This window comes from Piliocolobus tephrosceles, chromosome 14 (assembly GCF_002776525.5).
Source record: "Piliocolobus tephrosceles isolate RC106 chromosome 14, ASM277652v3, whole genome shotgun sequence".
Lineage (NCBI taxonomy): Eukaryota > Metazoa > Chordata > Mammalia > Primates > Cercopithecidae > Piliocolobus > Piliocolobus tephrosceles.
In genome coordinates, this window is record NC_045447.1 from 5,968,108 (window position 1) to 5,983,727 (window position 15,620).

General features: G+C 40.8%; 1 protein-coding gene across 6 annotated transcripts in view; it reads left to right on the forward strand.

The window, feature by feature from the left end:
- The window catches only part of SETX (senataxin), a 99,338-nt gene that overhangs the window by 47,592 nt on the left and 36,126 nt on the right, over window positions 1–15,620 (forward strand). For all 6 annotated transcript variants that reach the window (XM_026457124.1, XM_026457127.1, XM_026457128.1 and 3 more), the window contains 3 exons: window positions 1,073–1,172; window positions 12,651–12,824; window positions 15,119–15,351. In XM_026457124.1, coding sequence (XP_026312909.1) covers window positions 1,073–1,172; window positions 12,651–12,824; window positions 15,119–15,351 — 507 coding nt within the window. The remainder of the gene's footprint in view (window positions 1–1,072; window positions 1,173–12,650; window positions 12,825–15,118; window positions 15,352–15,620) is intronic.

A 15,620-nucleotide genomic window follows, 5' to 3' on the forward strand; every position in this document is an offset into this window, starting at 1 on the left:
TATTAATAGGCCATGGCTTTTTATTGCCAAATGAGATTCTGTTGTATGGATATATTACATTTGTTTATGCGTTCACCAGCTGATGGACATTTGGGTGGTTTCCAGGTTTTGGTGATTGTAAATAATGCTGTGAACATAGAATGTGCTTTTGATGATGATTCTATGGAGTTGCCTTAGTGTAGGGTACTCTGGGTGATACAAACTGATCATGACTATCATGGTCCAGAGTCTGACCATACTAGCGGATAACACAGATTCAGTATTGTTTTGTTCCCTGTCCATAGCATAACCCTTGTGGAGTCTTGGTCGGTTAACCAGTGCAGAAGCAGTTCAGCACCAATAATCTTTGATGATAAGTTTCTTCAGAGGAACTGAAGGCTAGTTGTTGATTTAAATACTTAATGACTAACTTACATTTAGACAGAACCCTTCTTAGGGCCCAAAAGGTAATATATTTGTTAGTTTTTTAAGACATGAAAGCTATTATGACTTTTTTATACTAGTAGTCTTCTTAAATTTGGGATTGGAAAGTCTTACTTCTCAGAAGATCCTTAAGGATACTTCTGAGTTTGGAGCTTTGACAAATTGGAAGGTAGGTATAGAGCGTTTTATAAACTGGCAGGATGACATGTTGGTAAGAAATCCCTAAGGTTTGCAGCAAATCTAGGTCCTTTTGGACTTGTGAGCTAGCTGACCTGGTTGGGAAATAGCATTCTACTGGAGCTGTCCCGCAGTACATTATGCACTGCTGGAAATGCTCCACATCTGCGCACAGCGGAGCAGCCACAGGTGGCTGTCGAGCTCTACAAGTGTGACTAGCTTGACTGAAGAACAGAATTTTTATTTTTTAACATTTTAATTAAATGTAAATAACCAAATGTAGCTAATGGCTACTGAATTGGACAGGACAGTTCCAGATAATTTTATTAACCCACCGCGAATCAATTTTTAGTTTCTGTCACCTAGATTCTAGGTTCTGGATTTTACTGTTGCTTAACTTTGGAAAATGTTACTATTTAGCATCACTTTCCAGGAATGTTGCTTTTTTAATTTGCTTTTGTGCTTTGTGTAGATGGCACAGGAATGGCTCAACTCTCCAAATAGAGAGAATTTCTATCAGTTGCAAGTACGGAAATTTCCTTCTGATCATTTATCATACTGGGAGTTTACGGGTAAGTTTTTTCTTATGCAACTTGGAATATATGATACAATAATTTGGGATTTCTAATTAAGAGGAGATAGCATTATTTGAATTTGGGGGACACAAATTTTCTAAGCTGAATTTGTGACAATTATGAATGTAAAATTCATTATTTTTTTCCCACTCTGTAGTTAGAATACTACAGGCTGAATTGTCAGTGGAGGCTGGGAATGGGAGAGAGGGTGAGTGGAGGGCTTTGGTGGGGGTATTGCAGTAATAGTCTTTACAGATTCTGAGTAAATCTTCCTGGCATCTCTTTTTTCATTTCATGATTGATCTGAACCACATACCACTTTTATATACTAGTTATAAATACACCGAACATTCGGAACTCTTTAAAATAAAATGAATAACTCCTCTTTTTACCCCCAACCCCCATTCATCCTACCCTGTAGATGTGCTTAAAAAAAAAATGAGGCTGGGCGCAGTGGGTCACCCCTGTAATCCCAGCACTTTGGGAGGCCGAGGTGGGCGGATCACCATGTCAAGAGATTGAGACCATCCTGGCCAACATGGTGAAACCCCATCTCTACTAAAAATGCAAACATTAGCCACGTGTGGTGGTGGGTGCCTGTAGTCCCAGCTGCTTGGGAGGCTGAGGCAGGAGAGTCACTTGAACCAGGGAGGCAGGAGTTTGCAGTGAACCAAAATAGCACCACTGCATTCCAGCCTGGCAATAGAGCGAGACTGTCTCAAAAACAAAAAACAACAACAACAACAACAAAAATTATATGTTATATTGTATTATATACTATATTCTTTTTTTTTTTTTTTTTTTTTTTGACAGAGTCTCGCTCTGTCGCCCAGGCTGGAGTGCAGTGGCCAGATCTCAGCTCACTGCAAGCTCCGCCTCCCGGGTTCCCGCCATTCTCCTGCCTCAGCCTCCCGAGTAGCTGGGACTACAGACGCCCGCCACCTCGCCCGGCTAGTTTTTTGTATTTTTAGTAGAGTCGGGGTTTCACCGCGTTAGCCAGGATGGTCTCGATCTCCTGACCTTGTGATCCGCCCGTCTCAGCCTCCCAAAGTGCTGGGATTACAGGCTTGAGCCACCGCGCCCGGCTTATATACTATATTCTTATAGTAAAGCTAAAGAAACAAATTATAAGAGAAGATATATTTATTCATTAAGTGAAATGGATCATCATAAAGGTCTACATCTTTATCACTGTCACGCTCAGTAGACAGATGAAGAGGAGGAGGGATTTGTCTTACTCTCAGGAGTGGCAGAGATGGAAGAAAGCTATGAATGAGTGGACCTGCGCACTTCAAACCCATGTTGTTCAAGTGTCAGCTGTGCATTGAGATGCAGTAGCCACAAAGCAGAAAGAAAGTAGGTGTTTGGCGGGACCATATCATTTTCACATATGGTTTAGTAACAGTGAGCCAGAACTGTCCTAAAATCTAAGTTCCTAGATACCAGCCAAGGGGCAGCCTCTCAAGCAGGTCTTTCAAAGGCTAGCATGCCTGCTATGTTAACTCTTTTTTGCGTAGCATGTTATGAATAATGCTGCTGTAATCACCCATGTATCTCTTAGTGTTCTTCTGAACGCATTTTTGTTCAGTTTATATCCAGAAGTAGATTGTGGAGTATTAGGGTGTTTATAAGTTCAACTTCAGTAAATAATGCCAAGCCTGTTGTACAAAATTATATTCCACCAGCAGTGTATGAGAAGTTGCATTGTTCCGTGTCTTCAGCAACACATTTGTATAGATTGCTTTGAGATTTTTAGCTATTGGGCTGTGTGTATTGATGGTGTTTTATGGGCTTTTGTAATGTCCTTATTAGGGAGATTGAGCATCTTTTCATATATTTAGTAGCTGTCTTAGTAACCTCCTTTGGAAAGTGCCTGTTCAAGGCTTTTGTTCATTTTCTGTTGTCTTTTTTTCAGTTGATTTGTAGGAGTTCTTTATATAATCGGGTAGAAGTCATTTCCTCACTTTGACTTGCATTCTGACTCTTTTTAGTGATGTCTTAAGAATTCCTTTTTCATTCTTATTGAGAATTGCTTATTTGAACATAGTAAATACATCAGTCTTTTATTGTTAGTGCTCTGTGTCCCGTTTCTTAAATAAAGAGTAAGAAGTCTTTCTCTGCTGCAGGTTGCAAATTACATTCTCTTGCCTTCCTTTGCCCCCACCCCCATCACCCATGGATCAGGATCTCTTTTACCTTCTAGAACAAAGGTTAGCAAACTACAGCTTGCAGATCCACCTACCCCACGTATTGTTTTTGTATTGCCCTAGGGTACGTTTTTTACGTTCTTTTTTTTTTTCTTAAATGTAGAGATGGGGTCTTGTGCTGTTGCCCAGGCTGATCTCAGACTCCTGGTCTCAAGTGATCCTCCTGCGTCATCAACCTGCTGAAGTGCTGGGATTACAGGTGTGAGTCACCTTGCCCAGCTGGTTTTTACTTTTTTAAAACTTTATAAAAAAGAGAATGTAACAGGCATTATGTGTAGTCCCACAAGCCTATCTAGCCCTTTACAGAGGAAATTTGGGAACTCCTTTTCTAGAAGCTTTGTTGTTTTGTTTGTGACTGAGGTATATGGGTTGAGTTCCATTTTTTTCTCCCCCAAGTAGAGGTCTAATTATCCCAGTGCTATTTATTGAAAGACCATTTGTGCTTCACTGCACTGCTATGTTTGTTATGAGTCTAGAGTCCACTTAATGTCTGGGCATCAGTCTGTTCTTGAGATCATTTGCCTACCCTTGTGCTCATATCATGTTGTTTACTTTATCTAGCTTTATATAAGTTTTAATAACTCATAGAGCAAGTCTTCCTACCTTGTTTTGTTTTGTTTGTTTTTTGTTTGTTTTGTTTTTTGAGATGGAGTCTTGAACTGTCGTCCAGGCTGGAGTGCAGTGGCACGATCCCGGCTCACTGCAACCTCTGCTTCCCAGGTTCAAGTGATTCTCCTTCCTCAACCTCCCGAGTAGCTAGGACCACAAGTGTGCACCACTATGCCCGGCAAATTTTTGTATTTTTAGTAGAGACAGGATTTCACCGTGTTGGCCAGGCTGGTCTCGAACTCCTGGCCTCAAGTGATCTGCCCATCTTGGCCTCGCAGAGTGCTGGTGTGAGCCACAGTGCCTCACTCCCTTCTACCTTGCTCTACTTTTTGAGTGCTGTGGCTGTTCTTGGCCCTTTGTATTTCCATATAAATTATAGAGGAAAAGAAGTGGAAATTTGGGAAGAATTGACAACTTTTACTACTTTCTAATTAATGAATAAGGTATATGTCTTCAGTTATTTGGTTTAAATTTTTCTCAGTGTTTTATAGTTTTCTGTGGAGAGGTTTTGCATGTCTATTGTTAGTCATTTGTAACTATGTTAGTGAATATCTCTAAAAAATAAGAAAAGTAACAGTCATACCTAAAAGTTACCAGTAATCGCTTCTTATCAGTGTTCAAATTTTCAATTATCTCATAACACTTTTTTTCAGCTTAAGATCCAAATTAGTCCACCCAAAGGCAAGTTAGTCCACCCAGTGGCATTACTTGATAGGTCTTTTTGAACTAGAATTCTCTCATTTTCTTCTCTTGCAATTTTTTTGTTGAAAAAATTCAGTTAATTTTATAGAGTTAATCATGGTCTGGATTTTGCTGATATCGCATCCCCTTGGTGGTGTTTAGCGTGTCTGTGTCCTCTGTGTGTTTCCTATAAATTGATAGTTGGAGCTAGAGAATTGATCCAATTCAGGTAAATTTTTATTCGTTTTTGGCAAAACTGTTTTGTAGTTGGTCATATGTTCCATCAGCAGCAGGTACATGATACCTAGTTTATTTTTCTGATAATCACAGCTGCTTGCACTTAGTTATTAATTCATTAAAGGGAGCAAAATGGTGACACTTTAATTATTTTATGTTAGCTGGAATACTCTGGAGAGAAAATTCTCTACTTCCATTTGGTTACTCAGTTGTATAGTTTATAAAGGAAAGGCAGTATAAATACTTGACACTTGATCACTTTTCAGAATAATGAGTTTAATTCACTAGTAGTCCAGGTGCAGTGGCTCACGCCCTGTAATCCCAGCACTTTGGGAGGCCAAGGTGGGCAGATCACCTGAAGTCAAGAGTTCAAGACCAGCCTGGCTTGTCAGCAAAACCCCGTCTCTACTAGAAATACAAAAATCAACCAGACATGGTGGCGCATGCCCATAGTCCCAGCTAATACGGAGGCTGGGGCAGGAGAATTGCTTGAACCCTGGAGGCAGAGGTTGCAGTGAGCTGAGATCGTGCCACTGCATTCCAACCTGGGAGACAGAGCAAGACTCCGTCTCAAAAAAGAAAAAATAATTCACTAGTAAGTGCCAGTGGTGACTGGTAAGCTTAAAAAAAGAACTGTGAATGCATGGATTGGTATGCTTGTGTTTCAGTCCATTTCAGTCAGCTCCTTCTAGTTGGCTCTGAGGCTATGTGCTGTGACAGGATGTTCCAAGTTCATCATATATATTGTTTTTATCCCGTAACTGAAACAGTTTTCTAAGGAGCCTGGCTGTATTTTAGTTGAAAGTGGTATTTTAACACCAATTTGGGCATGCTATGTGCTGTTAGTGGGTAATACATCTAAACATAAGGATACATAAAGATTGTAAGTAAAAGATAATTATGCATATCCAAATTAAAACTTATTTAATTCTGTTAATATCAAACTAAATAGACATTAAGGCAGAAAGCATTATTATTATTATTATTATTATTATTTTGAGACAGTCTTGCTCTGTCGCCCAGGCTGGAGTGCAGTGGCCGATCTTGGCTCACTGCAACCTCTGCCTCCCGAGTTTAAGCGAATCTCCTGCCTCAGCCTCCTGAGTAGCGGGGACTACAGGCACTCACCACCGTGCACAGCTAATTTTTGTATTTTTAGTAGAGATAGGGTTTTGCCATGTTGGCCAGGCTGGTCTCGAACTCCTGACCTCAGGTGACCCGCCTGCCCCAGCCTCCCAAAGTGCTGGGATTACAGGCGTGAGCCACCATGCGCAGCTCAGAAAGCATTATTTGAGATAAAAAGGGAGTATTTTGGTTCAACAGAAGATACGACAATTCTGAATGCATATACCTAATAAAGAGCTGGACACAGTAGCCTGTGCCTCTGTAGTCCCTGCTATGCTGTAGGCTGAGGCAAGATCACTTGAGCCCAGGAGTTTGAGGCTGTTGTGTGTTATGATCACATATGTGAATAGTCACTGCACTCCAGCCTAGGTGACATTAACAAGACCCTGTCTCTAAATAAATAAATCAATCAAATGATAGAACTAGAGTATACTTTTTACATATATATGACTTTTGAACAATTAAATCAACAAAGGTGAATTTTAAAAAGCAAAACTTTAAAAAGAAATACAATTGAAGTAAATGAACCTAATTATATTTTAAATTGGTCATATACATAACCCACAGAGAAAAAAATGATACAAGCACTTTTAGAAGTAGTAGCCTTGAGGCCGAGATGGGTGGATCACGAGGTCAGGAGATCGATACCATCCTAGCTAATACGGTGAAACCCCGTCTCTACTAAAAAAAAAATACAAAAAACTAGCCGGGCGAGGTGACAGGCACCTGTAGTCCCAGCTACTCGAGAGGCTGAGGTAGGAGAATGGCGTGAACCCGGGAGGCGGAGCTTGCAGTGAGCTGTGATTCGGCCACTGCACTCTAGCCTGGGTGACAGAGCAAGACTCCATCTCAAAAAAAAAAAAAAAGAAAAGAAATAGTAGCCTTGGCTGGGCACAGTGGCTCACACCTGGAATCCTAGCACTTTGGGAGGCCAAGGCTGTTGGATCACCTGAGGTCGGGAGTTCGAGACCAGCCTGGCCAACATGGTGAAACCTCGTTTTTACTAAAAATACAAAATTAGTTGGATGTGGTGGCACACGCCTGTAATCCCAGCTATTAGGGAGGCTGATGCAGGAAAATTGCTTGAATGCAAGAGGCAGAGGTTGCAGTGAACCGAGATTATGCCATTGCACTCTATCCTGGGTGACAACAGCTAAAATTTGTGAGATTTGTTGTCAGTAGTAGAACTGGCTTAGTATTAGTAGTTTTTCAATGATTTTGTGTATTGTAAAATAGAGCTAATGTGTAAGAAAGCTGGTGATAGGAGGCAGGGTTCCTTTGTTATGGGAGAAGGGAGTTACATGGGATGGAGTAGGGTGATGAAGAATCCTGTGGGGTTGGATTTGCCTTGGAGGAATTAATTTTTTTTTTTTTTTTTTTTTTTGAGACGGAGTCTCGCTCAGTTGCCCAGGCTAGAGTGCAGTGGTGCGATCTTGGCTCACTGCAAGCTCCACCTCCCGGGTTTACGCCATTCTCCTGCCTCAGCCTCCCAAGTAGCTGGGACTACAGGCGTCCGCCACCACGCCCAGCTAATTGTTTTTTGCGTTCTTAGTAGAGACGGGATTTCACCATGTTAGCCAGGATGGTCTCGATCTTCTGACCTCATGATCTGCCCGCCTCGGCCTCCCAAAGTGCTGGGATTACAGGCGTGAGCCACCGCTCCCAGCTGGAGGAATTAATTTTTTATTTTGAAATAATTGCAGATTTTTTTTAAAAAATGCAAAATTAGTAGAGTTCCTATAACCTTCACCAAGTTTCCTCAAATGTTAACATCTTACGTAAATACAGAACAACGATCAAAACCAGGGTTTTATGTTGGTATGAACTAAGAGTTAATTAGACCTTATTCATATGATACCACTTGTCTGTTTTCTGCTCCAGGGTCCAATCTAGGATCACAAATCCCATTCACTTGTGAGGCCTTCTTAGTTTCCTTCAGTGTAGGACAATTACGTCCTCATTCTGTCTTTATCTTTCATGGCCTGCATGTTTTTAAAGAGTGCTGTCCAGTTACTTTTCAGAATGTCACTCCATTTGGGTTTCTCTGATAATTTCCTTGTGAGTCAAATTCAGATTTTGCATTTTTGCCAAGAAAACGTACAAGCAATTTGTGCTCTTCTCAGTCTGTCAGATCGAGAGGTACATGATGTTGATAAATCTCATTGCTGGTGATACTAGCTTCCATCACTTCGTTAAGGTGGCGTCTCATGTATCCCCACTGTAAACTTACTGTTTTTTCATTTGTAATCAGTAAATGTCTGATTTCTTGTCCTTTTTTTTTAATGGTTTTTATTTTTATTTCTTTTCATTTTTTTTTTTTTTTTTTTGAGACGGAGTCTCGCTCTGTCACCCAGGCTGGAGTGCTGTGGCCGGATCTCAGCTCACTGCAAGCTCCACCTCCCAGGTTCACGCCATTCTCCTGCCTCAGCCTCCCGAGTAGCTGGGACTACAGGTGCCGCCACCTCGCCCGGCTAGTTTTTTGTAGTTTTTAGTAGAGACGGGGTTTCACCGTGTTAGCCAGGATGGTCTCGATCTCCTGACCTCGTGATCCGCCCGTCTCGGCCTCCCAAAGTGCTGGGATTGCAGGCTTGAGCCACCGCGCCCGGCTTCTTTTCATTTTTGAGGTTTTTCTTCAAAATAGTTTTTTATATCCCCAAATAAGTAGCTAATATGTTTAATTCAGTATTCCTTTTTTTGAGATGGAGTCTCACTCTGTTACGCAGGCTGAAGTGCAGTGGTGTGATCTCTGCTCACTGCATCCTTCGCCTCCCAGGTTCAAGTGATTCTCCTGCCTCAGCCTCCCACACAGCTGGGATTACAGGCACGTCCCACCATGCCCAGTTAATGTTTGTATTTTTAGTAGAGACAGGGCTTTGCCCTTTTGGCCAGGCTAGTCTTGAACTTCTGACCTCAGGTGATCCTCCTGCTTTGGCCCCGCAAAGTGCTCGAATTACAGGCGTGAGCCACCGCGCCCAGCCTAATTCGGTATTCTTTTCCTTCCCACTTGTTTTGGGGAGAATTTTCTTTTATTTTTTTGTTTTGTTTTGTTTTGTTTTTGAAACAGGGTCTGTTTCAACAGCCTGTTGCCCAGGCTGAAGTTCAGTGGCACAATCACAGCTCACTGCAGCCTCAAAATCCCAGGCTGAGAATTTTATAATTTCATTAGTATGTTGGATCTCCATTTTCTTATTTTTTTTGTAACCTTTACATATGGATTTATTAATTCTATTTCTATTTCCGAGGTAATGAGATGGTTTAAGCAATTACAGGTTCAGTGACACCCTTTTTTGCAAGTGTAGTGAAGTCCAGAGTTTGTTCCACTTTTGAGGGTCTTGCAGGACCCTAAATTTTCTCCCCTTTTGTTTCTACTTACAGTATGCAGTTATAAAAGGGTACTTCTCCCTTCTTGTCTTGTCCCTCAGAAGCTTTGAGTTTCAAATACTGCCAGTTCAAACCCCATGGACCATTAAGACCCTGTGCTGTATGCTGTATTCTGATTTTTGTCAGGGTGCTGCTTTAGTATTTTCACACTTGAGCTGGTCTTACCCTTCTCCTGGTAGATTTGGAGCTGGCTGAGGCTCCTGAGCTCTCTTTTTTTGAGATAGAGTCTTGCTCTGTTGTCCCAGACTGGAGTACAATGTCGCGATGTCAGCTCACTGCAACCTCTGCCTCCTGGGTTCAAGCAATTCTCCTGCCTCAGCCTCCCAAGTAGCTGGGGTTACAGGCACCCCACCATGCCCGGCTAATTTTTGTATTTTTAGTAGAGATGTGGTTTCACCATGTTGGCCAGGCTGGTCTCGAACTCCTGATCTCAGGTGATCCACCCTCCTTGGCCTCCCAAAGTGCTGAGTTTGCAGGTGTGAGCTAGTGCACCTGCGTGGTGTTTTTAATTTTGGTGATTCAAGCGGGTGTGTAGTAGTATGTCATTGTGGTTTTAATTTACCTTTCTAGAATGACTAACAATGTTGAGAATCTTTTCACAGACTTACTGGCAATGTACATATCCCTTCATATATTTTCCATTTTTACTTGGATTGTCCTCTTATTTTTCAGTTCTTTATCCTGGAGACAAGTTATTATATTTATATATTGAAAATATTTACTCTTAATCCTTGGCTTGCCTTTTAATTTTCCTAACAGTATCTTGTGTATGCTTTTTGTGTCCTAAGAAACATTTACCTAACCCACGGTCACAATTTTCTCCTATTTGTTTTTTCTAAATTTTATCGTTTAATTTTAGTGTTTATGTTGATGACCATTTCAATTTTATTTTTATATATGACATATGTAAGGATTTAGGGTGTTTTTGCTTTTTTAAAGGTAGAAGTCAGACGCAGTGGTTCATGCTTGTAATCTCATCACTTTAGGAGGCTACAACAGGAGGATCACTTGAGGCCAGGAGTTTGAGACCAGTCTGGGCAAAATAGCAAGACCCTGTCTCTACAGAAAAGTAAAAAAAAAGTTAGCTGAGCATGGTGGCACACACCTATGGTCCCAGTGACATGGGAGGCTGCGGCAGGAGGATTTCTTGAGCCCAAGTGTTTAAGGCTGCAGTGAACTGTGATTGTGCCACTGCACTCCAGTCTGGGAGATAGAACAAGACCCAGTCTCTACAAAAATAATCAAAAACAATGTAAAAATAGGTGCTCAGTTTTAGTGTTACTTCTTAAAAAATGTAGCCTTTCTCATTGAATAACCTTGCCATTCAGTAACTTGGCATGTTTGTCAGCATATCAGTTGATCTTGATTGCAGGTCTGCTTTTAGACACTGTTTTCTTTATCTGTATAGCTGCCTTACACCAATACCACAGTCTCTTATTGTTGCTTTATAAAAAAAATACTGAAATTGGATAGTTTAAGCCTTCCAGTTTTGTTCTTTGTAAAGTTTCTTTTTATTGTCATCAGTTTTAAAATCAACTTGTCAATATTTATAAAAATGCCTGCTGGTTTTTTTTTTTTTTTTTTTTAGACGAAGTCTCACTCTTGTTGCCCAGGCTGGAGTGCAGTGGCGCAATCTTGGCTCACAGCAGCCTCCACCTCCCGGGTTCAAGCAATTGTCCTGCCTTACCCTCCCGGGATTACAGGCGTGAGCCACCATGCCTGGCCTTTTTTTTTTTTTTTGAGACGGGGTCTTGCTCTGTCGCCCAGGCTGGAGTGCAGTAGTGCAATCTCAGCTCACGCAAGCTCTGCCTCCCAGGTTCATGCGATTCTCCTGCCTCAGCCTCCCAAGTAGCTGGGACTACAGGTGCCTGCCACCATGCCCAACTAATTTTTTGTGTTTTTGGTAGAGATGGGGTTTCACTGTGTTGGCCAGGATGGTCTCAGTCTCCTGACCTCGTGATCCACCCCGCTTGGCCTCCCAGAGTGCTGGGATTACAGGCATGAGCCACCGCGCCCGGCCGCCTGCTGGTATTTTTACTAGGATTGCTTTAACTCTAAAGATTAATTTGGGGAGAGCTGACATTTTAACAGTATTAAGTCTTAGGCCTTGAACTTAGTACATTTCTTCATTTGTTTTGGCTGTCTTCAGTTTCTCTCAGCAGTGGTTTGTATTTTTCAGAGTATAGGGCTAGATTCAGCAGTTGGTACTGAACTTTATTTCAGTGCTTTCTCTGTTTTCAGTCCCATGTAGTTAACCACCTTCTTTTCCCACTTGTTTGAAATGCATAGAAGTTGCAGAATTCTTGTATGTACAGTCACGAGTCACTTAATGATGGAGATACGTTCTCAGAAATGTGTCAGGCGATTTCATCATCATGCCAGCTTCTCACGATGTTGGTAACATGTTGGTAAACATCTAGGCTACCAACCTGTACAGCATGTTACCGTACTGAATACTGTAGGTAATTGTAACATGGGGAAGTATTTGTGTATCTAAACATAGAAAAGATACAATAAAAATATAATCTTATAGGACCACTGTTGTATATATCCAGTCCATCACTGACCACAGGAACATAATGCAGTGTATAACTACTTTTGGATTTGTTTCCAGATTTTCTTCAGGGGTTTTGAAAGTTGAAAACAAATGAGAGAAATTTAGTTAAAAGCCAGAATAGGCTGGGCATGGTGGCTCACCCCTATAGTCCCAGCACTTTGGGAGGTCGAGGCAGGTGGCTGACGAGGTCAGGAGATCGAGACCATCCTGGCCAACACAGTGAAACCCCGTCTCTACTGAAAATACAAAAAAAATAGCCGGGCGTGGTGGCGGGCGCCTGTAGTCCCAGCTACTCGGGGGGCTGAGGCAGGAGAATGGCATGAACCCAGGAGGCAGAGCTTGCAGTGAGCCGAGATCGCACCCTGCACTCCAGCCTGGGTGACAGAGTGAGACCCAGTCTCCAAAACCAAAACAAAACAATAAACCTAAAGGAAAGAAAATTTATTAGCTACTATTTTGGCCTTAAGGCAGTTTTGAAGAAAACTATATTCTGTAGCTGATATTTTTAATATTTTAAGTTTTTGATTGGATTAGATTACCATTTTAAAATACATGTTGAGTCCATTAGTGCTGTGTATTTTTGAACTTAATACAAGGATTTAATTTCTTTTAAGTTAATCTTATTTAAAATAATTCTCTTAGAGTTATATAAATTTCTGACTTCTTGTTGTTTCATAGTTTATCTGGAAGAATGTGAATTGGCTAAACAGCTTTATCCAAAGGAAAATGATTTGGTGTTTTTAGTTCCTGAGAGAATAAATGAAGAGAAGAAAGATGCAGAGAGAAATGACATACAAGATCTCCACAAATATCATTCTGGTTATGTTCAGAAATTTCGCCGCACTTTATTCAGTAAGTAAATAATGAGGCATTGACAGGAAATGTCAGATACAATCTCGTCTTCTGATTTACTTCTAAATAGTGTATGCCAAGTGTATTTGATATACATTTACCAAACATGTTTTTGCTATGTTGATTACTTGACGTTCAGAGTCTCTTTTCTAGTTTTTCTAGACTTACCTGGAAAAGACCTTGTATTTATTTTTGTAATGTTCTATCCTTTTGTTACATTTCTTTATCCGTCATTGTGTTTGCTATAAAATGGACACATTTGCAGACCATCTGTTGTTTGTTAAATTACATTTCATCCTTCGTTTTGTGGCCAATTACTAATGAGATGACCAAACATAAAACTCACTGTAAGGAATCAGCTTACATCACTTCCATCCATTGTATGTTTCTCCCTAGGTAATTTAATAACAAAAATGTTAGCCTAAATTTAATGAATACCAAATGTATGCAGTGATACTTGTCCCCTCGTTTTTTTTTTTTTTTTTTTGAGACAGAATTTCACTCTTGTTGTCCAGGCTAGAGTGCAGTGATGCCGTATCGACTCACTGTACTCTCCGCCTCTTGGGCTCAAATGATTCTCCTGCCTCAGCTTCCCAAGTAGCTGGGATTATAGGCATCCACCACCAGTCCCGGCTAATTTTTTGTTTTTAGTAGAGACAGGGTTTCACCATGTTGGCCAGGCTGGTCTCGAACTCCTCACCCCCATCCACCTGCCTCCCAAAGTTCTGGGATTACAGGCGTGAGCCACCGCACCCGGCTGAGACTTGTCCTTCTTATGCACATTTATCATCTTCCCCGAAGCCCCAAAAGGTAGAAATTATTCCTTGCTCATCAGAAAATCATGGCTCAGGGATATTAAGTAACCTATTCAAGGCTATCATCAGCGTTAAGTGCTAAGTCCAGAACTGAAACCTGCTTTTGCTGACTGCAAAGTCCACATTGTTTTTCTTATGCCAAACTGCCTTTTTGGCAGTTGCAACTTTTTTAGTCTTAGTTATGTGAAGAAGAACATTATTTCATTATTCCTTCTCCTTTTTGCATGATATCTTAAAAGTAGCAATAAAGTGTGTCAACATTGTACTGCATTATAACAGGTGTACCATGTTTATTTGTGTGATCAGGGCTTAATTCTGTAGATACATTTAGGATACGTTCAGAAGAGTTGCAGTGAGGATTGATGTCTTACTCTGTGCTTTTGGCTCCTGAAAACGATTACCTTTGCCAAATTTATATTTCTAAGGCAGTCTCCTTCCCTGAACTCCTCATAGATCAAAATCATCTCTCGGATATCTCCATTTGGAAATGTGTTAGACATTTCAAATCCACTAGTCCAAAAGTTAACACTTGATTTTCTGCCTGACATCTGCACTTCCTTCATTCTTTCCCATCTTGTTAATTGGGGCCTCCGTTCTTTCAGTTACTCAGGCCAAAAACCTTGGAGTTATCCATGATCCTTACTTTCTCTCACACCTCACTTCTAATTTGTCAGCAGATCTGATGGACTTTTCCTTTGCAATATATCCCAAATCCAGTTCCCACGTCTACTAGTATATCCTGGTCCAAGCTGTCATTAACTTTTACCTAAATTACTATGGTAACCTTGTAAGTGGTCTTTTTGTTTCTGTACTTTTACTGTTGTAGTTATTCTTTGTTCTGAGGTAAGAGTGGTTCTTTCAGTTTGTGAGATAGAGCATGTTATTTCCCTACACAGAGTGCCCGATGGTTTTCTACCTGATCCTGAATAGCATTCAGAGTCATTACTGCTATTTGCACAGCCCTATAAAATACAGCCCATTTTACTCTGAGTCGCTAAGCATTCTTCTCCCTATTTTTCCTTCTAGCCATGTTAGCCTTCTCCCTATTTCTAAAATATTCCTGGCACATCTCTGTCTTCAAAGATCTTTGCAGTTGCTGATTTTCTGTGTATAGCACTGTTTACCCCCTGCTAAGTGCATACTCCCTTACTTCAAGTTTCTGCTCAGATATTTCATCAGGAAGACCTTCCCGGACCAGCCTATCCGCCTCCATCCCCATCACTTCCTCCCTTTGTCTGTTTTCTTCAGAGCACTTACTACCACCTGACATATTTATTTGGTTATCTGCCTCCCTCTTCTAGAAAATAAGCCTCTGGAGGACAGAACATTGCTGGGTTCAGGAAGCAGTCCATAAATATTTGTTGGGTAAATTATGTAAATAATATCCAATAAAATTACCTAATTCTGCATGACCTTTTAAACTAGGCAACACATTATTCAGTGATAACTGAAGTTGCTTTTTCTCTTTCTTGATGATAGGGCCTAATGGGAAAGCTGAGTGTTACCTTTCCATCCAGACTCAAGAGAATTTTCGGGCCAATATAAACCAACTTGTGAATTGTATTGTAATCAGTTCTCTGGTAACAACACAAAGGAAGTTGAAAGCCATGTCTCTGTTGGGTAGTCAGAACCAACTGGCTAGAGCTGTTCTGAATCCAAACCCTATGGACTTCTGTACAAAAGATTTACTAACTACAACATCTGAGAGAATTGTGAGTGATGATTATATGATACTAAATAATTTCATGTTAGGATGCTAAAGCATCATATTTTTAGCTGCTACATATTCCTATATGTCTACAACAAAGACATGTTCACGGTGAACAGTTTAGTGTTAGTCTTTAATATTGCAAAGTATGTAATTTAGGTTAGCTCACCTCGGGAAAAGGTACAGTACAATAAGAGTTGAAGGTTGCTGGAAGAGCAGCATTAAAATGTTAGGTCAGCAGCCTACTTAATGTGCATTAGATGAGAAGTCTCA